General features: G+C 27.9%; 1 protein-coding gene across 1 annotated transcript in view; it reads left to right on the forward strand.

The window, feature by feature from the left end:
* Positions 1 to 15,881, forward strand: part of LOC113388047 (hemicentin-1-like) — a 119,962-nt gene that overhangs the window by 63,081 nt on the left and 41,000 nt on the right. The window contains exons 3-4 of the mRNA XM_026625458.1: positions 9,734 to 9,864; positions 13,426 to 13,585. Coding sequence (XP_026481243.1) covers positions 9,734 to 9,864; positions 13,426 to 13,585 — 291 coding nt within the window. The remainder of the gene's footprint in view (positions 1 to 9,733; positions 9,865 to 13,425; positions 13,586 to 15,881) is intronic.

The raw sequence follows: 15,881 nt of genomic DNA on the forward strand, positions 1-15,881 counted from the left end.
ACTATTTATTTATATATGATATTGTTATAATAAGATTCATGTTAATATTTTACAATTTTTTGTATAATTAATTTACTATATACTATTTATTTTCATTAATTTTAGTTACTTTTAAATATTTTTAAAATATAAGCTGTTTATTTCATAAAAATTTAACTGAACACCAAGGCAACAACTTTATTATTATCCAAGACTGAAAGCTCAGCTACTTGAACTCTAGAAAAAGGGTGAAATTAATCTTAAAATTAAATATATTAATGGCGTTCCTCGCGAAATAGTTTGATATGGCAAATACGTCATATTTTATATATACTGATTATTATGATAAAATGTATAAGAATATATATAAACATTGTTAGAGTGTAATACCCTTGGGTAATAATTTTTTATATGCTAATTATATACTGTAATTCAACCTATCTAATGAAATACATGTATTTAAATCTTAAAAAATATTAAGCTATGATTCAAAATAAGATGCTTACAAAAACAAATTGTAAAAGATAAAATAGTCGATAATAAAACTTGTATAAGCATATTTTTCAGTAACTAGAGACATTCGTAGGTTGCGCGTTGGAATCACATAAATTGTGCTATAGGAGCATCCCGTTATATGAGAACTGTCGAAATTTCTATTATAGAATACTTGGGTAATCATAGTGGTGAGTAAAGGAGAGTTAGGCAACGAAAAGCTCTAATCTTCCGGTCAAAAGGCTATCTATAATGAAAAATAAAACGATTTCGAACATGAACTATAATGCGAAATCTGGTGGCAATCAGTAATTGCGAATATGTCGTTGAAAATGTAATATGCAAGCGGCCCATTCAGTGAACCATGAAAGCAGCTGCTGAAACATCATTAATTCATTACAGGTGACATAGCTATAATACTATTATTGGGAAATGCACTCCTGGCCTATTGAACGAGTATTACACGTATAGGACTATACAGATGTTAATATCACACAGTTAATGAGCCAATGGCTTAGACGTCGGAAAGCTGATGTCTAGATATGTTTTGGACAAAGACAATTAATTTCCTATTATTATTTAGTAGGAGCACAAACGTCCATATTGACTTTCAATTATTATACTATCCAAATCAAAAGAACTACCTCCCAACACATAATACAAACAACTATCGAACTGTTATAACTAAATAATAAATTACTAAAACGATCAATAAAATAATATAGAAAACAGTTGCATTTGCATGAAGTATGTTCAAAAAGATTGCTGAGGTTAAAAAAAAAATTATTTTAATTAAAAGAGCTGCTTTATATATGCAAAACTTGGAGAACATACATGTGACTATTTTTTAAATCAATTTTCCTAAAAAGTATGTGCAGCGTTCATTGAGCGCGTTGGATTATTTAGCATTATTGAAAGCAACACGCGAGTACCTCGCGCATTTATAGAAGTATCCGAATCCCTCGCTTGCATATTAAATGCAGTAGCTACGGAAACTACTTCAGTCGCAATTGCATTCATATGGATCTAGTGGATGCCGGGGGCACTTAATTCAACTGGTATTTGGAACACCCAAATTTCGATGAAGAATCAAGTGAAATTATTAAGTATGATATAATCATAATATGTATATACGCGATAGAAAATTATAGGATAAATCGGAATCATTTTTTATTAAATGTAATAATTTATAGAAGTATAAATATTATGTTATAAACCACTACAAAGTTAGTAACCCGGAATTTATTAACTTCCCGTAGGGAAGTTATAATAATCGCAAAAAAATCGGAAATGAAAATGTTTATATATCTTTACGTTTCTAAACCTTCAGAGCATTTTGGCATACCTTAGAAAAAATGAATGTATGTGTGTGTGTGTGTGTGCATGTGTATGTGTGTGTGTGTGCGTGTGTGTATGTATGTGCGGATACAAATTTTTGTCGACGATTTCGGGAACACGGATAAAGCGATTTGAATATTTCAATAAACATTCGATTTGTATTGAAAAGAAGACGTGCTGATTACTTTTTGGCGAAGGCAGGTCAAACCGTTCCGAAGATATGAGGCAAAAAGTGCCAAAAACTGTAACCCAGTTTTTAAGAGAACGGAGTGTCCGATTTTAATAATTCAAAAAACATTTTACTTGTATTAACAAGGTGAAGAACTGATCAAATTTTCATGAAGTAGGTCTAGCGGTTTCGGAGATCTTGTAAAAGAAGTAAAAAAAAATGCCATTTGGCGGACAAAAATGATCATTAGACATATGCACATCAAATTATCAGATATTTTATAAAGATTTTAATAATGAGTATAAATTTTGTTTACATTTCTATGGTTTCCGTACCAATGTTTATCCGTTAGACGGCGACGCGGCGCTTACGCGCTTCGATATTTCATCTCTATGCAGTTACAGCAGTACGATTGCTTTGGAAAAAAGTTCAGACTTTCCAAAATATGTCAAAATAAAGAAAAAATTTTTTCAAAAAAAAATTTTTTTTCAAAAAAAGTAATTTTTTGTCAAATTTATAGTTTCTCAAAAATCTAAATATTTCTAAGTAATTTTTTTTCAACAATGTTAATCTTTTTAAAAAAATAATAATTTTTGGTACGGGAAGTTCCAGCAATTTGCCTTAAGGCACGATGCCTTAATTGCCTTAAGACAGAATTCCACTTACAGCTAGTTTAATATTAAATAATGTGAAGTAAAATTATTGAGACAATGAATATGCAAAGACAAAGAGCAAAAACTATACTTTTCAGATTATTAGCCTTGATGTCAGCGTGCGATGCTACAGAACACATTTACCACAGCCTTTGAGATGCGAGATACGTAAATATAAAATTTTATCTACTAGATTGGACCATAATTATGCAGTCAAAGTTAGAGAATCAATAACAACTAAAACCATTAAAATAAAATATTAAACAGTAAAGACTGCTTTTAAAAATAGATTAGGCACATTAGACAAATCCAAGATTCCAAATCTTTAATCGTACGTAGGTAATCTGCACTTCTTTGCAGACACAGAAGTGATATCAATATGGTCGTCAAAGGTACCAGTAAAAATACAGTCATTATCAGAGGTGGCTAAAAGCAAAATGGCCAATCCTTGCACATCAAGCAGGTTTACTAAATTGTTAGAAAACTAAAATGATGATATTGAAGAGCAAAAAGTCATAACGTTTCAACATTTGTAACTGAATTTATTTTTGAATACTTTGCACCAGAGCTTAATTTTAATAAAGACGTTGAAATTATGAATAAATAGAATTTTGTAAGTTTCAAGTGGGTGTAATTAATAGTGGTACTTTCATGAACAGTTTTTTAACATTTTTAGCATTTAGACAAGGCACTTAATAATTTTGTGAATACATTCGTTAAATTTATTATTTCATTTTAATTGTTAATTGATCATTGTATTCGACTTGCTAATTAGAGAGAATTTTATCTCAGAAGAATATGTATAGTTTTTTAGTAGTAGGTACGACTAAATCTGTTGGTAGTGTGACTACAAACTGAAATTGAATTAAAAAACTTATGTTAATAGAAAAATGTAAATTGTTAATCGAATTGAACTAAAACAGCGGTAAAATAAACGACAAATATGTTCTTCTAATTTAATTGTACTAAATATTAAAGATTTCCTCAGAGGGTACGATTCAAACAACCTTGACCTACAACTTTATAACCGAAAATTAATTCATACTTGTTAAACTAAGTTTCTTTTTCAATATATTTTTCACATCAAAGTAATGAAAAAATATTTACAAATAATAAATGATCTTAAAATTAGATCCAATTTAATAAGAAAGCACTATAAAATATCAGCATTTGATTATGTACGGTTTATAAAAATTGTAAAACTGATCATGGGTAGAATTGTGTTACCATTTCAAATTTTATTGGTATTCTGAAAAGTAAATTATAAATTTAAAAAGAAATATATTTTCAAAATTACAACTAATATTGGTGTGGTGTATACAAATACGCTAAAATAATTGTTATAAATAAATAAGCATTTAAGAATACAATATTATAAAAATATACATTATAAAATGATCAGAAACTGTTCATACACCATAAAAAAATTGTAACTTTAAAAAACATACGTAAGTTTATGCTATAATTTATTTTTTGCATTCTTCTATAGCAAGACTTTCTTACTCTATAAACAAAATATTTGTAATTATTCTATCGTGTCAATATATTATGATCGTGTATGGCACTTTGTAATCACCTTTGTGTTTGGTGTAACATCATTAAGTAATATTTTTGTACAATTGTAATTAAAGTGCAACGCAATTGTAATGAAACATACTTGACCATCATCGTCTTCATCGTACGAAAACTATGCCATAAAGAAATATTTTCTTTAAAAGATTCTGTAAAAAAAATACAAATTAAAATTAACTATAATTTGGTGGTTCTTAAAAATTTAGTTGGAAATACATGCAATTTCAAAAATCAATAGTATGCCATAAACTGAACGTACATCCATAAAGAAATCTATTAGATTCTGCGAATACAATATAAATTGAATGAATAGATTAACGATAAAATCATAAACAGAATAACAATTATATTACTACTTAGATGCATTTTCATAATTAAGTTGCATTATTATAATTCACTATTCATAAAATCACGTTCAACACTTGTTTTTAATTTAAAAAAAAATTCAAATTGAAACTAATTCCAAAGAGTACAAAAATGATTTAAAGAAAAGAAGTCGAAAAATAACGAAAAAAAAATAGTAAGGTAAAAGCAAAATTGGAAAACATAAGGAAAGCCATAAAAAGACTCACAAGGCATGTCTAAGTGACTCAAATTAGCTTGGAGTTGTTTGAAAATCGAATCAAGTAATTAAATTGATGCAGAAAAAAATTGAGGGTGTTGAAAAAATGAAAGACAAATATTTCATTGTTGAATTTAGTAAAACATATTTTTTAAAAATAATATTTTCACATACTTAGAATTTTCTTACGACTGTAATAATAATTAATAGAAAAATGGAACTGATGAAAATGAGAGTATTATAATGTTTTTTCTATAATTTCAAAAATATTGTAATAAAATAATAATATGAGAGAAACATAAAAATAACATTATATTTAATACGAGCCAAATTCTTTAAAATACTTTTCCGCGTTCCCTCTATATAGTCCTAATGTACCCACATGAAAATTTCATTTCGAGGAATACACTAAATTGGAAAGGTGTCATATTGTTACTGAAAATAAATTCAGTTTCCATATATGTAACATAAATATAATTATTTACAAATTTAATGAAAATAGAAATAGAAAAATAGAATAAAAATAATTTGCAATTAGAGTTATATTAATTAAATTTACATAAAAATATAATTATTTAAATTCATAATATCACTATTTGAATATTAAAATTTATGGAATTATGGAATTTTATTTATAAAGTAGCAACAGAAAAATATTTTTATAGAAATGTAAATAGTTCGTATATATAAAGACAGATGATTACCGTATTGGTTATTATAATCAAGAGAATGTAGACAAAGCATTGATCATATTTTTGTTTTAAAAAATTGTCAGAAATATAGTAATTATTTTTTGGAAGTAATTGCATAGAAAATATTATTCCAGCTTATTTGAATCTGAATTATTTATTAAGAAATTGCAATATATACAAAAATTAGATTTCAAACATTGTGAATTTTTCCTTAAACAATGTACAAATTTAAAGGTGAATTGTGCAAAATTTTAGACAAAGATTAAAATTTTCTTAATTATTGAGCATTAAAAATTTTGGAGCAAAATTAGAATCAATATACGTTAAAGCAAATTGGAAATGGTTAATAATATTAATTAGATTTTTTAATAATTCTTTGCAAATTGCCATTGCATTCTCCATACGCCACCAGATGGTTCCGTGAGGAAGATGAAGAATTTTTTTTTGTTTTATATTTGAAAAGAAAAAAAAAATCATTACACAAGAGTAATGAATTTATTTCGAAGTCGTTTTTAGTTGAACTTATCTAAGCAAATGGAAGTGAATCCAAAGTAAATACTGAATCGAAGGGATTTACGTGATAAATTATCCGCTCTTTGGTAAACCATATTTTTTGTTTTTTGGCCTGACGTTAACACAAACAAAACGGATGGTACCCCAACTGGTAAACACGCAACGTATAACTGCTCATGTGGAAAACAATGATTTTCTAAATTTATCCCGCTAACCCCAAGCGATTGGCCTTGTGGCTTGTTAATTGCCATTGCGAACTGGAAATTGCAATCATTTGAAGTCAAACGGAAGACCAGTCGGAGTCATTGGTATTCGAGGAATTACATACATTTTCACCAGCGTACTTTCCGTTAATAATGGTTGTCTCAATCAAATTCGGCATAAGACAAATTCTTTTTACCGAAAGTCGAGTACGGTTGCAAAGTTGCGGTGGATTCAAATTACGCAATATCATAATAACAGTACCAACTCTGAGTTGCAAGTTATGCGGTGAAAATCCTGGTAACTCCAGAGAGTTCAAAAACTCCGTTGGATAATTTACTACATCATCGGGATTTGTTATGGAATCAATGATTTTGTATGTCACTAAATCGCCAGCAATTTTTGATTGAATGGTGAAATTCATTGCGTGTACATCATTATTCTTTGCGGCAAGAATTGCTCGTTGACTTTACCGAGCATAATTCTGATAATTCTCACTAATGTTTGAAAATCACATTTTCAATAAGGGATAATTGAGAGTCTACAAATCGGCAAAAGTTGTTGGTAATAGTAATTAATCAAAGTAGCTGTCAAACAATGTATCTACCTGCGCCATCTACTTAAAATATTGGTTTGCAGAACATGCTAAGTATCAAAGATGACGCTGCATGTGAATAACAATTTTTTCGCTTTTCTCGATTTTTTTCTTCAATTTTCCTTGTCATAAACCTCACGGAGCCCGAGACCTTTCCTACGAATGTAAAATCGTCGAAATCTACGAAAATTAATTTTAATAAAATAAGGTTTCATGCTTATTAATTTAGTCATAAGCATGCTCTTTAAATGTGAGTATGCAATTTATAATAAATTTGATCGAAATACATTCATTTATGATACCATAAAATTGTTCGAAAGCAATTATTTTGTCAAAACAAGCAAAAAGTTTTTTTGAAACATTTAAATCGAATGCATAATTCTCTCAAAAACTGCTATTTTTTGCACAATTAGCTCGGTATCTCCAAAACGGCTGGACTTGCGTTTGCCAAAAACTGAACACCACTTCTCCCAATCATAACAAATTGAATGCTTTTTGTATCATTCGAATTGTATTTTGATTTCTATTTATGCACTCTTTGCTCCGTATCTCCGTAACGGCTGGACCTGTCTTTGCCAAAAAGCACATTTCTTTATCAATAAGAATCGAATGTTTTTCGAATCATTCAAATCGGTTGATCCGTGCGTCCGAAAACGTGAACGAAAAATTGCGGACACACAAAACACACACACACACATCCATTTTTTCTGAGGTATGCCAAAATGTTCAGAAACCTTCAAAACGTGGAGAAATGTAAAAATTTTCATTTTCGATTTTCGGTCCATTACTATAACTACACTACGGGAAGTAAAAAGTCCACTAGTATACAAAAAATAAATGCTATATGAAAATTTAATCTAAAAGGGAGAATATATTTTTACACAGTGTTACAAGTAATATGAAAACCACTTAGCTGTGTGAGTTTGCAGAACAGAATTTTTATGCATTTTATTGTGAATCGTTAATTGTCAGATTACAAATTTTTCATCATATATTTTTTATCAGTATCTTTAAATGTAAAATGTTATGACCACGTGTAATATGTTATGACTAGAATAAACTTTACGTAGATAAAGCAATTGAAGAAAATAGCTGTTCAAATATACCAATAATTGAGGATAATCCAAATTTAAAAGAAGGATAGTTATCAATATACCAGTTATAATAAGAAGACACAAAAAAATTGGTCTTATGCACCTGCCTTATTGTTAATTAAAAAATTACTTTTTAGAGTAATTTTTATTCGTTTTTCTAATTATATTAACATTGTTTTAATCTTATTATATAACTTATGAAAGTGAATTGGTTTTGTATGCCTGTTATTTACAACGTGTGTTTCCGATCTTCAACTTGCAGATAGGTTGAAGAAAACACTGAGCGCGCAGTGCTGTGGGATCAGAGTAGACTTGACATCCGATCCGACCAAAACAAAAAAAATGACATGTTTTTTTGAATACATAAGGATTCCTATAAGCTAAATTGACAATATTTGAGAGCGATGTCTCAGAAGAATTCCAGTGTGATTTTCTTAGTTTAACAATTGAAAAGATAATGTTATATTGAAGCTAATCTAAGACTAAATCTAAACCGTATTAAAATCTGAATACCGGTATTCGATATTTGAAATTTGTAATACCGGGATCCCGGTATTAATACCGGTATTATCAATGAAAATTTTACTAGTCATATTTTTAGTTACTGCAGTTGTTTTATTGACATATTAACATTATTATTGTTTTAAAATGAGTACATATTAATCATTTCATCACATAGATAATAAGAGTAGATAGATACAAGAAAAAACTTGCAAGTAAACAATTATATATTAACTACTATGTTACACTTTACATATAATAGGCTCGTATGGAATTATATATTTAATAACTTATATTTCGTTTATTAAAATATGTTTCTAAAAATTATAAACAATCAATTGCTTAATCTTCAAGCGAGAATTTCCGTACAAATATAACACGCCGAAAAAGCCTTTCCTCATGCTACACTTGTCGGCACAATTGTCATACAATTGTGTACAAGAAATAATACGAGTACATGATTAGTCGATATGAATTAGTACTTAGTATAGTGTATTTAGTTTATAAACAAATCATAAATAGATATCAACACTTCACAAAGGCTTATAGAAAATTATTGTATTTACTGATTGCCTATAATAAATAAATAAAATTATTCTATATGAACGATTTCTAAGAATCTGCAACGAGACCAATATTATCATTGATTATTATCAAACTATTTATCACTCAATGATTTGACTTGTAAATTTTTATAAGTTATAAAAAATAATGAATACGATAATACAAATGATTGAAAGGAAGATATACAATATAGAGTATTATAACGTGTCGACTGTATATTTTGTTTAAAATATCATTGATAACGAATTAGATATAAGGACAATGCACGTGGACGACTAATACTTTGTATAAATGGGTTCCATTCATTAGATCGTATATAATATATAAACAATCGCTTTATCTTGCCTGCATCGACAAGATGTGTCATACTGGACTGAGCCGAGTCGGCAATACACAAATAAAGTGTAAAACTCGTGTATGTGTATTGTATAAGTTAAATTTTTAACAAAATTTTCGTAATCCCGAAATACCGGTAATTTTAGTATCAATACCGGTATTGAATACCGGACAAAAATCGTCCGGGATCCCGGTATTCGGGTATTGTAAGCCCTAATGTCGCCTATTGATGGGTTTGAATGTGATTCCAGTTTACGTTTGTATTTTTCCAAATTCTTTGAATGTTAATTGCACTGTTTTCATGTTGAGATCGCTGTGTATGGTTTCATGTGAAAATAATATATATTTTTGCAAACAAATATTTTGTAATACATTTTTGTAAAGTTGGAAATTATTAATTACAAATTAACCCATTTTCACAAAGAAGTGACGTTGTGCTATGGACCACCTAATTCTTATTTCATATTTTCAGATGCTCCTGTGGTCGACTTAAAAATGGGTGCCGGATTAGATCCCAATGATATAAAAGAAGGTGATGATGTGTACTTCGAGTGCGAGGTGCGAGCTAATCCACCTGTATATCGCTTAGCCTGGTACCATGATGTAAGTAAAATAGAGAGTAATCATATGCAACTAAATTCAAAACACTCAATTGTATGAAATTTATGGAATGTCCACTATATCCTTAAGCAATATTAAAAAAGCCAACCGAAGTGAACTACAAAAAATACCTGCCATTGTTTAGAGACAATTCATGGACGCTTAACATAGTTTCAAAATAGAACCCAAATATTATTTCATTGTTTCGTACAGAATTTAAAAGTCCTCAAAAGCTTTTGACCTTGTTAACTTAATACTTCGTCCGTTTTACAGATGGCAACCCAAACAGTTGTCTCATCTCTGTGTGATACACAGCATTATTACAATTTTTGTAATGGGCGAATATAATATTGATGCAGCAATACCGAATAAGTGATAAAAATATATTGCTTATCTGTATTTTTAAGTAAAAACCTATGTTACTACTGCTTGACATCAGGTTCCTCGTAGCGGGATTGAATCCGGGAGCTCTGATTCATTATCCACCCAATCAATTATTAAAATTTAAAATGCCATACTAATTTACACTGTAAATAATTTGGAAAAAAAGTTTAGTAAAACGTGGTATATTGATTATTTAAAAAAAGAGTGATAATCGAAAATAAATGATCTAGATTGTGAAAATATGACTTCTAAGGCTAATTGCAATAATGAGTAAATAATAAATAAATTACTTAAATTAAATTGAAATTTTAATAAAATTTCGGATTTTTAATCACTAAAATTATCAAGATATTTTATAAAAATCTATTAAAAAAATATAATTTAATAAAATAATTTATTGTTGGCAGTAAATGTGATATATTGTAAACATTCAGCGATTTACAAGACAAATTGTAGATTTTTAGTAATTCTAAGAAAATTTATTTTTTTTATAATTCCTAATATTTTAAAACTTTGGAAGTTAAAATAATGAAGAAAAATTATATATCAAATTATCATGTTTTTATATATGTTTGAACAACCAATAATGATAAAAAAAGAAAAATTCTAGATTCCGTTCTGCGAAACAAAGAGCAAAATGAAATATTTAATCAATAATTTTAATGAAATTAAAGACTATAAGAAATAATATAATAAGACTGATATAAGCGATATAAGAAAAGAATGACAAATAGTTAGGAGCTTAAATAGTAATACCATACCAAATAAAGCAAGTAATACTTAATAATAATGAGTAAAACAAATAAAAACTAAGAAATACTTAAATATCGCATACTTTTTTATCAAGCGAAAAGTTTTTCATCAATATGTATCGAATGTTATTAACTTCAACTTAAGAATTATTTTTACATATTCACAAAGTTGATGTGCTTTTTGCATTTTTTCCATGAGTACAATTTTTACAATGATAACATTGTATATAACTTTGATCTGGTATTTCGTCAGAAATATTTGTCAAGGAAGTTGTTAGCTCTTCTAGAAATTCTTGTTGAACTCAAGCGGGTGTTCTAGTATAAAGATATGAATTTTAGTTTACTATTAATTATTGTAAACAAGAGGCGATCGAAACTTTTTACTATCATTTTTTATATAATTTATTTATCAATGTGCCCAGAGTAAATTTAACAAAATTTTAAAAACAAAAAAATAATTTTACAAATTAGGTGTTGAAGCGGGTGTTCCAAAAATTGTCACGTGATCATGCGAACCATTATCATTGCAGCTTCCTAGTAATCCGAAATAAAAAAATGTAACTATATTTTCTACATTGTAAAGTCACAATGACATATACTAGGATTAAGTTAGGTAAAAATGTTTTGATAAAATGGCGTCTTTTTGAAGTAAGTAATAATTTTTTCTGCACACTTTTTGAGAATGAGTCTAATAAATGGCAGAGAAAAGTCAACAAAGGAGCTTTTGTATACAGTTTAGATGATTCCAGTAACAATAGTGAGCTTCGTCTTGAAAAAGAACGTTTTGAAGAACAAGCGTTTAAAATTTCGCAAAAGAAAATTATCAGAAGAGGATTATCAAGGTCAAAAGGCTGTATTTACGAAAATAATTTTGATTGTAATTCGTACACATTCTTCAATAACTATGAAAATAAAAAAAAAACAAACCACAACTTTTTTTTTAATTATACACTAGAATTTACTTATAATTTACTTTAGAATAATTAGTACTTACATATATTTGTACTTTAGTAAAGTACTCATATATATGGCAAGGTAAAGATCATTCGTTTTTAAATCCACGTGTAAACTTTTTTATACAAAAAACTGTTGAATCTGTAACTTTTATGGAGAATCTAAAAATGTTGAATCTTATATAAAATCTAAAAACGTATATTTAATATGATTTCATCGTAAAAAAAGCACATTTTTAAAAAGCATATTTTTAAAAAAGGTAAAATTATGAATAATTAAAATTATTTCCGATGTAAGAAGGCCATTCAAAAAAGGGCATATAAAAATAGTGTAATACATGACATTGAAAATATGTGATAACATATTTCCTACTAATGAGATAATGCTTCAATTTTTAAAATATTTACGGAAAATATATTTTTATATGTGAAAATGCAACTGGCAATGATAAAATAATGTTTATTTCTTTTGTGATAATAACGTTTACAATTAATAATAAAATAAATTTTCTTGTATATTTCCATTCTGATAACGATAATTATATATTGAAACAGATCAGCAGATTCGCCTTTCGGAAGTAAACCTAAAAAAATGTTATTTTGGTTAAAATTTGTTAGTATTAATGCTTGAAAGTATTCGTGTATATATACTCGTATATACATTATTGCAGAACTTTAAAAATTCTAAGAAAAATCTAAGAAATTCAATACACATAAATCAATTTATATAGGAAAATAGATTTTTTGCTTAATAAGTAGTAACTCCTAACAACTAATTAAAAAAATGTAATATAAGTTTCATACTTGTTACCTAGTAAGTTGAAATATAAATATGTTTAAAAAACAGATATAAAAACGCAAAAGCCGGGCAAAGTCTAAAACTTTAGAAATCGTTATATTATGATTTAGTTTACCTCAAAATGATATAAATTATAAATAAATTTTTAAAACACGTCTATTCACAGTTTTATGTCAATTTTTGCCGAACATGAACTTGGATTTCATTATTACTATAAACGAACTAGATAAATCGTGCTATTTTTTAAATTTTAGTATAACGGTTGTATATGCAACGAAATAAAATAAAAACTGTATACAAGAATGATTTTAAACATATAACATACATTTAACTATAAATTTTATTTCATAAAAATATGACGAAAACAAAATCTTGTTTTCTATGTTCAAATTGATCTCTATTTCGAGATTAGCTGTAAAAATATTTATTTAGCATAAATTTTTAGCGTTGCATATGACTAAATAAGAAAAACGCATTAAATTATATTGAATATAAAAAGACGCGTTGAATTTAAAATAAAAAACATATCTACATTGAGTGTGTAAAATTTCGTTTCAATCTAATATGTAAGTTTTTGATTATCTTGTATCCACCTAGTATGAAAATAGACATATTAACACGTGGAAAAAATTAATTTAATTCACTATATTAAATTGTTTTTTCTTTTCATTGTCAGGGTACAGAATTACGACATGATTCGGGTGCCAGGGTCATCATTAGTGCCAACTCTCTGGCTTTGCAAAAAGTAACCAGATATTGGACAGGCGATATTACTTGTTTGGCAGCCAACACACAAGGCCGAACATCCAGTGCTCAACTTTCACTAAGAGTTCGATGTAAGTAGAATATTCATATACGATTTATTTACTGTTAAATACATTATTAAACACTTTCAAAGTATGATACGGGACTTAAGAGAAATGCGCTGGCGGTGGAAGTTTGTAATATTGTGTAACCTTTCGACAAAGTGTTACGGATATGTAAAAATAACATGGTTGAAATTTGGAATATATGCAGCGTCTCTGAAAGACCATGAAGAATTTATATGAAAATTAATATTTCAAAAACAAATTTTTGATTAAGAAGTATTCAAATATCATCAAAAAGAATGTATTCAGTTAAATAACAAAATATGTTACTCGATATTATTGGAAAAAAAGTTTCAATCGTACATTTTAAATCAACAATTGATACTGAACTAGATATAATAATTTTTATTTGTCTGTGCAAGATTCTTCTTTAAGTCACTAAAAAATACAAATTGAAATGAGTGTTGGGCTTAGTAATAATGACAAAGGAGTAGTGAATAAAGTTTAACGAAAGTTAATAAAAATTTCTATTTGATGTTATTTAAAGATCAAGTAAAAATTCCTTTCAACTGGCATTGTTAGAAAATCGTTATTATATGCATTTAATGTAATTTAAAATTTAGCTAATTGTGAAAATGTAAGATTCTTCTTTCATCTATGCATATAATAAATGTGTTACGTCCCACAGAATTAGAATCTATTTGGTCAATTCAAACATATTAAAAATATAAAAGCCAAGTGAGAAATTTCCCTTTGAACATAGTTTACAGAGCTAGATTAAAAACGCAACAGTATATTTTAGGTATATGATATATAATTTCGTATTTATTAATGATGACAAAATAAGAAAGATTTGTAACATGTACTGTATCATCAAAATATAATTAGCTTTATTAACTTCCCGTAGGGCAAGTTATTGTAATCGTCCAAAAATCGAATTTGAAACTTTTTACATTTCTTGACGTTTTGAAGGTTTCTGAACATTTTGGCATACCTCAGAAAAAATGGATGTATGTGTGTGTGTATGTATGTACGAATACAATTTCTCGTCCACGTTTTCGGGCGCACGGATCGACCGATTTGAATGGTTCAAAAACATTCGATTTCTATTGATAGGGATATGTGCTGATTAGTTTTTGGCAAAGGCAGGTCCAGCCGTATCGGATAAACGCAGCAAAGAGTGCAGAAAATAGAAATCGAGTTTTTGAGAGATCGGAGTATCCGATTTGAATGATCAAAAAACATTTAATTCGCAATGACGGGGAGAAGGGGTGATTAGTTTTTGGCAAAGGCAGGTACAGCGCTTTCGGAGATACAAAGCTAAATGTGTAAAAAATGGCAGTTTTTGAAAGAACTAAGCGTCCGATTTGAATGATTCAAAGAATTTTGTGCTTGTTCTATCAAAATAATTGCTCTTGAAAAAAAATGTTTCAATTTTTTTTCAATTTTTTTTTTCAAGAAATATTTTTATTGTATATAGAAAATAATTCTGATTTTAATTGTAATTTTGATTAAAGTTCTAGTATAATTTAAACAAATATTTTCAACTATGCAATTGAGTTTATATAATTCTTATAAATATTAGACAATGTTACAGTATTTATTTATAATAATCTATTTGAAAACATTTAATATTCCACGAACATTTTGTTACGGTATGGAAAGTTCCAGCAATTTGCCTTAAAGCACGATGCCATACACACCACTAGTTTATTGATTTAATCGATTATTTACATATATTGGGGTTCATGTAACTTGCCTCAAGGTAAAATACAAATACCAACTAGTTAATCCTGAGGAGCGCCACGATTCTAATATTAAAATTAAATTGAGTACTTGAATATTATGAATTCTAGAAAAATATCTAGGTAAATATGATCAACAGTTAAAAAAAATATATATGTATATTTATAACATATATCACGTACGTTGCTTCTGAGTAAACGTGGCTACAAAAACGAACTTACGGAGCCTACACAGACTATACAAAACGAAGCATTATGACAAGTACTGAACGAATACAGGAACTCACTGACGAAACAGTTCTACAGAATATACTCGTATATTAATAAATATACGACAGGCTAAATAATATCCATTAAATGCATCATATCATCAGCTATTATATATTATTTATCAGCTATTATATATTTGTCTGAATCATAAGTCCATTATATTTCACATAGATTGCTATAATAAATACAACAAAATATATACTTCAACATTAAACCTATAACACCGCCAATAATAAAATTTTCAAAATTTGGGGTACAAGTTAAAACTACGTAGGCAACGCGCAACTAAAAATAAAAACAAATTGCGA

This window comes from Ctenocephalides felis, unplaced genomic scaffold, assembly GCF_003426905.1.
Source record: "Ctenocephalides felis isolate EL2017-DRISC unplaced genomic scaffold, ASM342690v1 CF-g0.4_SCAFFOLD_03572, whole genome shotgun sequence".
In the NCBI taxonomy this organism is placed as follows: Eukaryota; Metazoa; Arthropoda; class Insecta; order Siphonaptera; family Pulicidae; genus Ctenocephalides; species Ctenocephalides felis.